The sequence below is a fragment of the Salvelinus sp. IW2-2015 genome, linkage group LG27 (genome assembly GCF_002910315.2).
Source record: "Salvelinus sp. IW2-2015 linkage group LG27, ASM291031v2, whole genome shotgun sequence".
Classification (NCBI taxonomy): domain Eukaryota; kingdom Metazoa; phylum Chordata; class Actinopteri; order Salmoniformes; family Salmonidae; genus Salvelinus; species Salvelinus sp. IW2-2015.
The window spans coordinates 11,829,372-11,843,238 of NC_036867.1; the positions used below are offsets into that span (position 1 = coordinate 11,829,372).

Here is a 13,867-nt window from a genome sequence, read left to right on the forward strand (position 1 = left end):
AAATCCCCCTTCTCCTCTCCTGTGGGAGAGGCAGCGTCTGGCTATCTGTCAGCCATTGTCAGCTGATCTGTCACCTTTGATTCTCACAAAGGAGAGAGATTCATGGCAGGAGGTACATCTGAAGTGTCGTTAGATCTAGATGACGGGTACCTTATTCAGAAAATCCCTGGAGTGGACCGTTCATGTCGCCTGACCCATATGGTAAATGGAAAGAAGGAGAAAAACCTATCGACACTATTGTTGTTTGAGGAGACTACCTGCACATGTGAAGCTTGGAAATGTGAGGTATGCGGTGAAAGCATTTGTATCCAAACCACTACAGTATGGGAATTGCAAAATATGGCCACGTGTCAAATGTTTGCAAACAGGAGAAGTATGTTATTGAATCTGTGAATGGAAAATGTTGCAACTGTGGTGGGGATCATATTTTGGACTTCCTTGAGTGTCCTATTAGGATGAAAGAGATTGAGGAGTCAAGGATCAGGGCTGTACAGCAGATCTCCTATGTGCAGGCAGGGAAKAGAGTCGAAGGGCCAAGAGACCACAATGCTGAAGAAGATATGGCTATGGATGCATCGCAACCAGCTGCAAATGTTTTAACGCAATCAAGTGATCGGGATACACTCATTGTGAAGAAGATCGATTTCATAGCCACAGATATTAATTGTACTGCACAAGTTTCCAAGAAGTCCAAGAACCTGGACATCATTATATCTGCAGCTGAGTAGTTTTTGGGGCTCCAAGACTACCCGGCAGAAGCACTGTTGCCAGTAAATGTCCCGCTCTCACAGGATCCTTCTGAGCCTGTGTAGGGACCTGATTAGAATTTTGGATTTTAAAAAAACAGGTAGATTTGGTTTAGTTTAAATGTATTTTTGATAGTTTATATGAATCGTTTTTAGCCCGCATTATTTCCTTTTTGGGATCTTTATTATCCACCAGCACAGTAGATGGCGGAATGCACATCCAAATGTAGCGAACGCCATTATAACAGAGAAGAAGAAGACATCATTCCACTTGCCAATCAACATTGTCCATCATGTTCCGTTGGTGTAGGCACTGCAGCGTTCAAATGCTAGTCGGAACTAGAAAACTCAGACATTTTCGACCTGCTAACTGGTTGAACACAGCAAGTGTATAACTACAACCTGTTAGCAAGTCGAAAATGTAGGAGTTTCCTAGTTCTGACTTGCACGTGAACGTAGAATACTTCCTGTTGTTGCATGCATGGTCTCATCAGACTAGTATGGCAAAATTTAATTAGATCAGATAGGGATGTGCAACATAACGTCCACTTCATAGGATGACACATAAGTATAGGCTAAAGGGATTTCCTACAGAAAAAAATCTATTAGCCTTATTTTTGATTAGTCTAACTTTCCCACTGCAAGGGAACTTCTGGAAGCTATCAGACCCTCGGAAAATAACTTCCCCGTTCCAAATGATCCCATGCAACTAYAGAAATGCGATTTGTGCTCCTTGACCAATTTGTGATTGGGATAGGCATAATGTTCTAATATAACATTTTTATTTTCCAAATTAGAAATGTGTTAGACTAAATTTGTAACCGTTTTTATCTTTTTACAAGCTGCCTTCGAGCAAGCAAGCCAAGCCTTCTCCAGCGAGCTAGCAGGACTGAACTGTCAAAGTCTAATGTGATTTAAGACAATAGAAAAGTTATACTTATAAGTTTGCATCAAATGTCTTGTCTACTCCTAATTTTGTATGCCTATTCATATAGATTATATATTATCATAACGCATTGTAAAGAGACTGCTTTTTAAACAACTAATTGGAAAACATCAGTTAAATTATTTGAATTCCATTTTGTTCGTTTTTTCTTCTTCTGTGAACTCAATGTGCACATTGCACAGTTTCTCTACAGATAAATCAGATCCAGCCTGAAATGTGCTGTCAATCCGGAAAATGTGAAGAACTTTGTGTGAAATGTGAAAACCATAAAGCACTATGATGAAACCGGCTCTCATTAGAGTTACCAGCCACCGAAATTGCAGCTCAAATAAATGCTTCACAGAGTTCAAGTAACAGACACATCTCAACATCAACTGTTCAGAGGAGACTGCGTGAATCAGGCCTTCATGATTGAATTGCAAAGAAACCTATAGTAAAGGACACCAATAAGAAGAAGAGACTTGCCTGGGCCAAGAAACACGAGCAATGGACATTAGACCGGTGGAAATCTGCCCTTTGGGCCGATGAGTCCAAATGTGAGATTTTTGGTTCCAATCGCCGTGTCTTTGTGAGATGCAGAGTAGATGAACGGATGATCTCCGCATGTGTGGTTCCCACCGTGAAGCATGGAGGCGTGATGGTGTGGGGGTGCTTTGCTGGTGACACTGTCAGTGATTTTTTTCAATCAATCAAATTTATTTATGAAGCCCTTTTAACATCAGCAGATGTCACAAAGTGCTATACAGAACCCAGCCTAAAACCCTAAACAGCAAGCAATACAGATGTAGAAGCACGGTGTCTAGGAAAAACTCCCTAGATAGCCTAGAGAGGAACCAGGTTCTGAGGGGTGGCCAGTCCTCTTCTGGCTGTGCCGGGTGGACAGAGAAGGCCAGATAGAATTCAGTGCAAATATAACTAACATGGCTACCACAGCATTCTGCAACGATACGCCATCCCATCTGGTTTGCTCTTAGTGGGGCTATCATTTGTTTTTCAACAGGACAATGACCCAACACACCTCCAGGCTGTGTAAGGGCTACAATGACCCAACACACCTCCAGGCTGTGTAAGGGCTATTTGACCAAGAAGGAGAGTGATGGAGTGCTGCATCAGATGACCTGGCCTCCACAATCACCCAACCTCAACCCAATTGAGATGGTTTTGGATGAGTTGGACCGCAGAGTGAAGGAAACAAGTGCTCAGAGTGAAGCCAACAAGTGCTCAGCATATATGGGAACTCCTTCAAGACTGTTGGAAAAGCATTCCATGTGAAGCTGGTTGAGAGAAAGCCAAGAGTGTGCAAAGCTGTCATCAAGGCAAAGGGTGGCGACTTTGAAGAATATAAAATATAACAAATATTTTGATTCATTAAAAATGTTTTGGTTACTATATGATTCCATATGTGTTATTTCATAGTTTTGATGTCTTCACTATTATTATACAATGTATAAAACAGTAACAATAAAGAAAAACCCTTGAATGAGTAGGTGTGTCCAAACCTTTGACTGCATTAGGAAAGTATTCAGACCCCTTCCCTTTTTCCACAATTTGTTAAGTTACAGCCTTATTCTAAAATTGATCAAATATTTTTTTCCCTCGTCAATCTACACAAAATACCACATAATGACAAAGTGAAAACAGGTTTTTAGACATTTTATAAAAAATGTATGATATTTTATAAATGTATGAAAAATAAAAACAGAAATACCTTATTTACATAAGTATTCCGAACCTTTGCTATGAGACTCGAAATTGAGCTGAGGTGCATCTTGTTTCCATTTATCATCCTTGAGATGTTTCTACAAATTGATTGGAGTCCACCTGTGGTAAATTCAATTGATTGGACATGATTTGGAAAGGCACACACCTGTCTATACATGGTCCCACAGTTGACAGTGCATGTCAGAATTTTTGGGGGAGATTTTTGCAAATGTATTAAAAATTTAAAAATTAAATATTACATTTACATAAGTATTCAGACCCTTTACTCAGTACTTTGTTGAAGCATCTTTGGCAGAGATTACAGCCTCGAGTGTTCTTGGGTATGACGCTACAAGCTTGGCACATCTGTATTTGGGGAGTTTCTCCCATTCTTCTCTGCAGATTCTCTCAAGCTCTGTCAGGTTGGATGGGGAGTGTCGCTGCACACCTACTTTCAGGTCTCTCCAGAGATGTTCGATTGGGTTCAAGTTCTGGCTCTGGCTGGGCCACTCAAGGACATTCAGAGACCTATCCCAAAGCCACTCCTGCGTTGTCTTGGCTCTGTGCTTAGGGTCATTGTCCTTTTGGAAGGTGAACCTTCGCCCCAGTCAGAGGTCCTGAGCGCTCTGGTGCAGGTTTTCATCAAAGATATCTCTGTACTTTGCTCTGTTCTTCTTTCCCTCGATCCCAACTAGTCTCCCAGTCCCTGACGCTGAAAAACATCACCACAGTGGCCTCCCGAATGGCGCAGTGGTCTAAGGCACTGCATCACAGTGCTTGAGGCATTACTACAGACCTGGGTTCATTCCTGGGCTGTACCACAACAGCCCAGGAATGTGGCCGGGAGTCCCACAGGACGGCGTCGTCTGGGGTGGGGAAAGGATTTGGCCGGGGGGGGCTTTACTTGGCTCATTGTGCCCTAGTGACTCCTTGTGGTGGTCTGGGTGCCTGCAGGCTGACCACAGTCGCCAGTTGAACAGTGTTTCTGGGCTCGGGTTAAGCTGGCGGGTGTTAAGGAGTGCGGTTAGGCTGGTCATGTTTCGGATGATGCAAGATTCCACCTTCGCCTCTCCTGAACCTGTTGGGGAGTTTCAGCGATGAGACAAGATCGAAAAAGGGGGGTAAAAAAAAGGTTTTCCCCAGACATGACGCTTGGCATTCAGGCCAAAGAGTTCAATCTTGGTTTCATCAGACCAAAGAATATTGTTTCTAGGTGCCTTTTGGCAAACTCCAAGCGGGCTGTCATGCTTTTTACTGAGGACTGGCTCTGTCTGGCCACTCTACCATAAAGGCCTGATTGGTGGAGTGCTGCAGAGATGATTGTCCTTCTGGAAGGTTCTCCCATCTCCACAGAGGAACTCTGGAAGTCAGCATTAAATACATCAGTGAATACATCAGTCTACGCCATTTAGGAAATAAAAGTTGTTTCTGATCGGGTTGACGATCATCTTCTAAAGTTAGATTTGTATCCCTCCATTTAGTATGATATGTATGCTTGTCCATCATCCATTTTGTATGATATTGTAGCAATCCTCSCTATATGAGCCACATTACAATTCCCGTTAAGTGGGTTAACCCTATTGGCGCGATGCGTAGGGTGTTTGCCTTTCACGCCAAAAACCTGAGTTCGCTTCGTTGGTATCCGAAGTGGGATGGCGGCTGTGGGGCCATCGGAAACACACTGCTCTGGACGTGTGAGGTTAGTCGGTGCACAGGTAGTCTTTTCTGAGAGGGCAGTGTATCGATCCTCATTACATGAGCCACATTACAATTCCCATCAAGTGGGTTAACCCTAACAGAAAGACAGCACAAACCATCATTCTGATAGTCAACTTTGCATTTGCACTGTTCTTCAAGTAAATTACTTYTTGTMAAATGTTCTGTGGAAATGTTGTATGGTTTGTTTAACTTTGCAATCATTGGTTTTTGTTTGGAATACATTTTAAAGGAAGAATTCTGAGTATCTACATCRTTCTGTTACTGTGGAATTGCCCAGTTACAAACATTTCTAACATTCACAGACAGTCAAGATGGCTTCCCCCATCCTGACGCACCCACTCTCTCAAACCRAGGGTGCGTTCAGTTCGATTCAACGTTTGCTACGTTGCGTGAGTGTTTGTATTGAGTGAAACGTTTCCCCAAAACGGTGTGTCGATTCTTTATAACAGCCTYTGAGGTACGTTTGCTCCCGATTGGTGGGTGTGGTGAGGTGTGGCCTGGTCAATATGGGTGTGACTGTTTAAAAATGCGAAACTCSTKCAGCACACACCATACAATCTCCCTCTGGGCCACCRTAATCACACTGTTCTTCAACTGGTCATTTAGTACAGTACCATTTCCGTACAGCCTATAYATCTCATGGAACCTTGGATTCCAATTGAATAACATTAAAAGAAGGAATAACACAAATGTATGAATAAAATATAACATATTTTGGGAGAACTGCTATCACAGAACCATAGCAATCCCCTCTCTCATTTCCTAACCTCTCTATCCTTTCTTTTCTTTTCCCCTCCCTCCTTCATGGCAAATGAGCAGTTTCCATTATGCCACAGGTCCACGTTAAGGAGACGGAAACAGGCCGGCACCTGCAATTATCCCTGCTCACCCAGCCGTGGGCCGTTAGGTGCTGAGGAACAGTCCTCTCTCTCTCTCTCTCTCTCTCTCTCTCTCTCTCTCTCTCTCTCAGACACAAACACACCTTCCCCACACTTTTCACACACCTGCCAAATAGCCTGATTAATAAGACTGCAGCACTGTGTAGGTTTCTGTGTACACACGCATGCACACACACAAGGCACACACAGGCACAGATGTAAACATGCATGTATCACCAACACATTTATTGCTATAGGCACATATAGTACGGTTACACACACCCTTCAGTGCACACTAACACAAATACAGTGTGGATARATACAATGGCAAACTCACAAATAATGTGGACAGAGACACACACACACACAGGTGCGCATTCACTCGGCACACAAACAGTCTAACCCATAATTTATCCTAATGTCCCCAGTCCTTTTCTCTCTATCTATCTCCCTCAGGCCCAATAACCCAGGTGCAGAAGCCTTTCATTGTGACAAGACAAATAGATCACCTTAAACCAGGCCCCTCCGTTCTCTCTCCATTTCTCACACCTTCAAACACACACACACACAGTTCTGTTGTGAAGACACAGTTGATGTGGGAGAATAACAGAACTCTACAGAGGGAACTTGMCAGATGTTTCCATACAACCTGCGTTGTGGCAACATTTGGACATTTTAATTGGTTAGCATCAGAATACGACATAAAGATTTAAGTACACAAAAACCAGACTAATTTTAACTATCATGCATCTGTGTAATGATAAGACAACGCATAACGCAAGGCAAACTGCATTCGACGGCTGAATAAATGTAGACAAGGCAAAAAAACAAACAAGCTCTTCACTATTCTGCCAGAGACAGTGATCCAAACGAGAAGGCATGCCGGAGAAGTGTTTCATCTAACGTGGCCTGAACCTCGATCTATTTTAACAACTGCAGTCATAAGCAATCCTGGAGATCTATGAAACATATCTTTTCCCTCCCCCCTCCAGCTGCTGAGGCAGCACCTGCATGGATTTAAATGACTCCATTGATATCCAYGGAGACGGATTCATTTCTGTCCTCTCTATCACCGTAGATGGAGAGAGGTAGGAGAAAGTCCCCCAGCATGAAATGATCATTCATTGTGTGTCGCCTTCCAGAATGGCGAACAGTTCTATTTTAAGCTGGTCGAATGTTAGCAGCACAATGGGAGAGGATTTGTAGGCTTGAATAGTAGAGGAGCAAATTACATGTTCCATTCTATATTTTCAGATCATTTCCTGGTTCACTCCTAGGTTGAATATACATGCGTTGTTGGACCTAGGTTTACTTCTGATAATGAGGTCATACTGATACCATAGTTGACTTTGAAACCTTGAACATCATACTAACTTATCTTCTACTAATCTTTTAGGTGTTTGGGGGACAATACTGATGCCCTTCCTCATTCCATTTCTGTCTATATGGAACCTGAACAGGAAAAGCAAAGTCACTTCCTTGTGTGTCCCTATTGTTTATCCTCTTCATGTGTCATGATGAAATACTATGCTATCACAACCAATTTCGGCATGGGCCTGAAATTATCTACGGTAGAGACAAAAGAGAGTAAAAATGACAGAAAAATAGGCTTAACATTTAAATACAAATGTAAATAGCTTTGAAACCTGACTCTTATTTCTTGGCTTGACAGCTAATGTGCTAGTATGAAAGAGCTGCGGGATAGTGCAAACAGCAAAAGGATTTTGTGCAGCAATAAAGGCCAGCTGTGTTAGTAGAAGCCTAGTTAATGAGTGTGTGGACATTGATAGGAGGTTCTCACTGCCTCTCCAACTTTCCCCAGCAATTACTGGACCATGAACCTCGTCGAGATTAATTAGCCAGGTTTTAATGTCACGAGGAGAGATCCGCCATTTTGCTTTATCAGTACCTCAGCTATTCTCATCGCTTCTCTGGAAGTGGAGGATGAGGGTGGTTCTGGATCTTCTGGTTCTGGATACAATTGCACTCATTCTCAGAGAGCAGTTTGGTTTGTTAATTAGACAAATATTTTCCCAGCAAAGTTGTATTTCTTATTTGTGGATCACTATGACTGATGTGTAACTGTTGTTCAGTGGATGAAGCTATACTCAAAAACCTTCATATCAAAAGAGAAAATTACTTCACACAAACAAACATTTAATACCAATAGTCAGATGAAAATCAACCTGAGTATGTCCTTCGTGTTGTTTAGGATTGTAATATGACAGTTACATAACATAGTACATACAAAAGAAGGGAAATGAATGTACAWTTGTAAAAAATAAACAAGAGCAAATCAAATTGTATTTGTCGCATACACATGTTTAGCAGATGCTATTGCGGGTGGTAGCGAAATGCTTGTAACAAAMAGCACATCTGGGTTAAACCATACTACATAACAAACAGGAACAAGCATATTTAGTTCTATATATAGTTGTTCCTTTGGCACAAGGTAATGACTCCACAATTTAGTCTCATGTATTGGGCCGTTGGGGCTAGTTARGAGCTTCTGAACCACAACTACATATCATGAAACCTGAGGGGACCTCTTGGCTGCATAGGAGCCATGTGGTAAATATCACCATCTAGTGGGTACAGAAGACTTATGCTATGACATCTCCAGTCGCTGTAGAAACATCCATCTAAACCCAAATTCTGTCAAATAAGGAGATCAATTGCACAATTCATAAGACAAAAAAAMCCCACATGAATTCATGATTTAYTAATTCATGGGTTSACTTTCATTTTCAACTGCCCTCCTCAACACACTGAATGAAAATAAAAAAGTACCACCCTACCCCAGRGTCTTTATCGGTTTGTTTATCTGAAAGAGACCTAAAGAACTTTCAAGAAAGAGTCTTGAATCATGGATTCCACCTCCTCCACTAACACACTGAAATCTGCTTGACACACTGTATGTTCTCCTCTACTGTTTTCCTTCAGGCACTGAAGCATGTTTTGGTGCATCCGAGGTGTGGACGCTACAGAGGCCAGCTCCCTCAGCTGGTCCACAGGATCTGAGGGGTTGTTCGGGCACTGCAGCGCTTTGAGAACGGTGGGGGCAAACTTCCCGTGGTGCGCTGTAGAACAGATCACCACTGGACACCATGGGTCCTGTAGCCGGTCGGCAACCGCCTTAGCAACAGCGGTGTGTGTGTCCATCGCGTAACCAGTTTTGGTGTGAACATTTAGGATGGCAGCCAGACATTCCTCTTCAGAGCACCAGCCAGCCACCACATCCTCCTGGATCTTTTGGAGCAATGACTCAGAGACTTTGAAGTACTGGTCTTTTTCTAAGCGCGTGAACAGATCTCTAACAAGACAGCCATCACCACCTGAGGTGTGGTAGAGAAATCTCTCCAGGTTGGAGGATTTGAGGATGTCTATGGCTGGGGAMAGCGAGGCAATGAGAGGCTGGTTTCGGAGATCACACACCCCTGTCGTAATAAAGTCAGAAACGATTCGGTTTTGGTTGGAAGCGCAGATGATTTTTCTTATCGGGATTCCCATTTGCTTTGCGTACAGGGCTGCCATGGCATTGCCAAAGTTACCGGTAGGGATGCATACATCGATGGGCTCTCCGAACTTGATAACCCCATCTTTGAAAAGATCTAGATATGCTGAGGCGTGATAGACCACCTGGGGAGAAACAGGAGGTAATGAAGTAATGCTACTTGAGCTGTACAACAACATACCAAGACATTAAGTAGCCTAGACTGAATGAAATGAATAAATAAAACAATTAATTGTTTAGGATAGCTATATGCATTTAATGTTAATTTAGAATGTATTCACCCCTACCCCTGTATATAATTAAGATGGGTTTGTTAATCCCCTATAATAGAAATAAAAAAKAACATACATCAAGCACATTTTCTGAGCCTTAAAAACACAAGTAATACTGTGTCATTTTACAGCAGGACCTCACCTGTGGTAGCAGCCTTCCCCAATTGATGGAGTTAGCAGTGCTAAGGACAGTGCCATACTCCACAGCTAAATGCCCTGTCAGACCTGAATCCCCAAACATGGTCTTAATGGCCCTCTGGCAGAAGTCAAAGTCGGATAGGACACCGACAGCCCTGGCGTTGCCCTCTTTGTAGGCTGTCAACTGTCGCTTCTGGATCTCACTCACTCCTTCCTCTGGGAAGAACACCAGCACGCCGACCCTCTGCCGGTCCAGGTCATGAAGGTTGCCGAACCCACTCACCACTGCACTGCCGGTGTCACCGGATGTTGCCACAAGGATGAGGTAGTTGCACATTTGTGGGAGACAATAGGCGAAGAGCTGAGGCATCAACTGCAAGGCCAGGTCTTTAAAGGAAGCAGTGGGGCCGTGGAAGAGCTCCTGCACAAACTGGTTATGAACTAGGTGTTTCACCGGTGCAATGGCCTCGCTGGCAAAGTTAACMCCGTAAGCTCTGAACACCATTCTTCTGAGATCGGTACCAGGGATGTCCATGGGGTGTATGCACTTTTCAAGCATGGCTAAGGCTCGTTCAGGATAGGACATTTCTGCTATTCTTAGCCATTCTCGTACGTCGAGCTTCGGAAAGCCTTTTTGGGGCACGTATAGTCCACCATCGGGAGCTAACCCCTCTAAAACAACGTCACTGAAGTATTTTGATTCACTAGATGATCCGTTCTCCCTCCTGGTTGACACAAAGGTCTCCGATTTCGAGTTCTGGTATCTCTCCACAGCCTGAAGCACCTTCTCTGCAATCTCCTCAACAGTATCTCCAGTCCCACAGAGCACTCTAGTGTCAAGCCATTTCTCATAAAACTGCTTCCTGTAGTGTAGAATCTGCCTGATGGGTACCCCAGCCTCCTGGCCCACAATCCTGTTCACTTTCATCCTGGAGAGCCTCTGTATGATGTCATCGGTGGCTACATCCAGATACACTACCAGTCCAGTGCGTTTGAGGTGCTGCATAGCCCCAGAATGGAGTGGGTTGGATCCTGTTAGGGAGATGACACTACCAGAGGTGGATAATTTGCAAAGAGCCCGACCCTCTTCTTCCAGGAAACGTTCATCTCCGACCTCGGACAGCTTGTCAGCCACCGGCATCTTCCATGTCACCTCCAGGATATGGTTGTCCACGTCAATGACAGGCACTCCCAGTCTATGAGCAAYAACACGCCCCACAGAGGTTTTTCCTGCTCCAGGCAGACCCATTAGCAGGATGTTCCGGTCCTCTATCTGGGGTACAGTAGATAGCCACGATCTGGATATTGAGAAAGGGCTTGTGCTTGTCCGCCATCTCACAGTTTTCAGAGCAAGCTGCCGTGTGTTGTTTTCAGAGCAAGCTGCCGTGTGTTGTTCAACACTTCCATCGCTATAAACATTTTCACCCTTTGACAGTAGGCTACTGGAAGCATTTTGATGTGGTTGTTATGTCAAATCTGTAAGACAGATAAGATAAGACTGATTGTACAGGGTTAATGACATCAAATAATAAMAGGCAATATGTTCAGTGACGTAAGTTCCTTGTTAGGAGCTGTTGAAATGTAAAATGTATGTAGCTACTGTACATGTTGATAACAATCTATCCTGGTTATAGCTATAGTATTTGAACAGTTACTAGGTTTAGCTGTAGCTAAGTTACTAGACCAGTGTGAATAATAATTTACACATGTTCTATTGCCCTTTTCATAACCTCAAAGTGCTTCAAAAGCCAAAACACAAACAAGCAATACATCATCATGAGTAGCCTAGCAACTGTATAGTTAGGTCAACCAATACATCATCATGAGTAGCCTAGCTACTGTATAGTTAGACTACTCATGATTATGTATTGGTTGACCTAACTATACAGTCAACCAATACAGGCCAAGTCTTTGAGTGCCAAAGGTGGAGAGGGACAGTTCATGGCTTGATCAGAGGAAGGTAGTCAGGGAGATGGTTGGTGAAGAATATGATTTTAAATATTTTAAAAAGATGAATAGACCCTAGTTATCAAACTCTAAGCGGCATTCTGCCTTCTCCCTACAGTTCTCAGCTATAGTCCGTCACAGTGGACGCATCATAATACCCATAAACACAAATGGTTCCAATGGTTTTTCCGCCATTCACTTTACAAAGAAATTACAATTAATTGTGTGTTTGGTGTAGGCTTACCTTGTGACGTTTTGATAGCCGTGTAATTCTTTCTCGGGCAAGGTGCGTTTATCATCAATATATTAGCCTCAATTTACTCAAAAATGTGCATTGCTAATTATTGATAAAAGTTACCTTGTCCTAGAGCGATTTGCTCGGTTATCAAAACGTCAAGCCAGGATAAGCCTACACGAAACACAGACCTTATATGAAGTAGTTCTAAAATCCAAGATGGAAAAATGTATGGCGGATAAACAATTGGAACCATCTCTGGGTTTAATGACTCATACTGTGGTAGTCAATTAGCTCTGTCCATAAGAACAATCCCAATGCTGGGTTAAAGCTGCAATATGTAACTTTTTGGGGGACCCAACGAAACTAACATTGACAGATCTATTTCTATCTCATTGAAAGCAAGTGTGCGAAGCGGTAGATCTGTTGTGTGTGTGCTATTTCTATGCTTCCTGTTAAGTTTTGTTTTTCAATATTTTACTTTTGGTGTTGTACACCAGCTTCAAAACAACTGAAAATACAATATTTTTGGTTATGTAACAGATATTTCACAACAGTTTAGATGGTACAATGATACTCCACATTATACTAGCTTGTTTTGTCACAAACTGGAATTAGGGTAAATATTAGAATTTTAGCAACACCGAAATGGTTGAGCGATTTCTGCATAGTGCATATTTAAAGTTAAGAAACGTCAATAATCATCGCTTGTGACAAGGCTTTCGAAACATATAGCAGTTATCTTTCATCCGCGAGGAAGAACCCATCAAATAAAAAAGATACACTTACTGTAGCAATTTTGCACAGATCCATACAGCTATGGATGCATGCCTCCATCCAACGAAACTACATTTCTGCTACACTTCTGAGCATGCGATAAAGYTAATTAGCACGTGGTCGCTCCTGTTTTCCGTAAACAAGCGCTGTAACATGGTGATATGGCCGTATGGGAACACAAACCACCCTATCAAGGGGTTTATTTAGCCATTTTTAATGATTATTTCTCGCTGATATGAAAGATAAGGTCCTTATGCTTCCAATACCGTACCGCAAGCAATGYGTGTTAATTAATCTTCAGATCGAGCGTCAAAACACCCCACTGAAGAAGCCGCCTTCGTCAAAAKACTTGTGTAATGTAATGGAACTGAGTCATGATCAAGGGCTAAATAGACCCGATAGGGCTCATACTTACATTTCTGTCTTCTAAAATACTATTCTGTTTAACACATATCTTTGGAAATAATTTCGTTTACCTATCTACTGTTTCTATCTAGATATGTTATTTAGATAGCTACTGTACCTAGCTTGCTACAGCAACTTTTATATCATGAAGGGATTGCTCTCTGATATCATGTGACGCATGCATCAGTCGATAATGACTTTTAATATATTTTATACACTAGGCCTACCTGGATTATATTTTTTTACAGTATTTTAGCTAGTAACGTTTAATTATTGGAGTAAAGAAAGAGCTGATGAAAGTAAACCAATGTCAGCCACGTTCAACTTAAGCTTCTCGTCAGCAACACTAAAAAGGTACTTCCGGGTCACGGAATTTCGGAGATTTTCGAAATACATGTCCCCTACGTAATAGTAGAAAAGTGTCAATTACCTGTATTATTAATTATACAGTATATTACAAATGATTGTCTAAACAGTAACAATGAATCATATTCGTTCATATTTAAGTGACATTTGCATTCAATGTATGTTTTAAAACATGTTCCAAGKTCAAAGAAATGAGGCTGGCCTTTTGCTCCACCCATTCCAT

The 13,867-nt window shown here is 42.4% G+C and overlaps 1 protein-coding gene across 1 annotated transcript; it reads right to left on the reverse strand.

Moving 5' to 3' along the window:
• Positions 1-8,130: 8,130 nt before the first annotated feature.
• Positions 8,131-11,278, reverse strand: LOC111953326 (threonine synthase-like 1). Its single transcript, XM_023972545.2, has 2 exons — positions 9,919-11,278; positions 8,131-9,629 (listed from the first exon to the last, which is right to left on the reverse strand). The coding sequence occupies exons 1-2, from the start codon at positions 11,161-11,163 to the stop codon at positions 8,826-8,828; spliced, it is 2,049 nt and encodes a 682-aa protein (XP_023828313.1). The 5' UTR covers positions 11,164-11,278; the 3' UTR covers positions 8,131-8,825.
• Between the last annotated feature and the right edge of the window lie 2,589 nt (positions 11,279-13,867).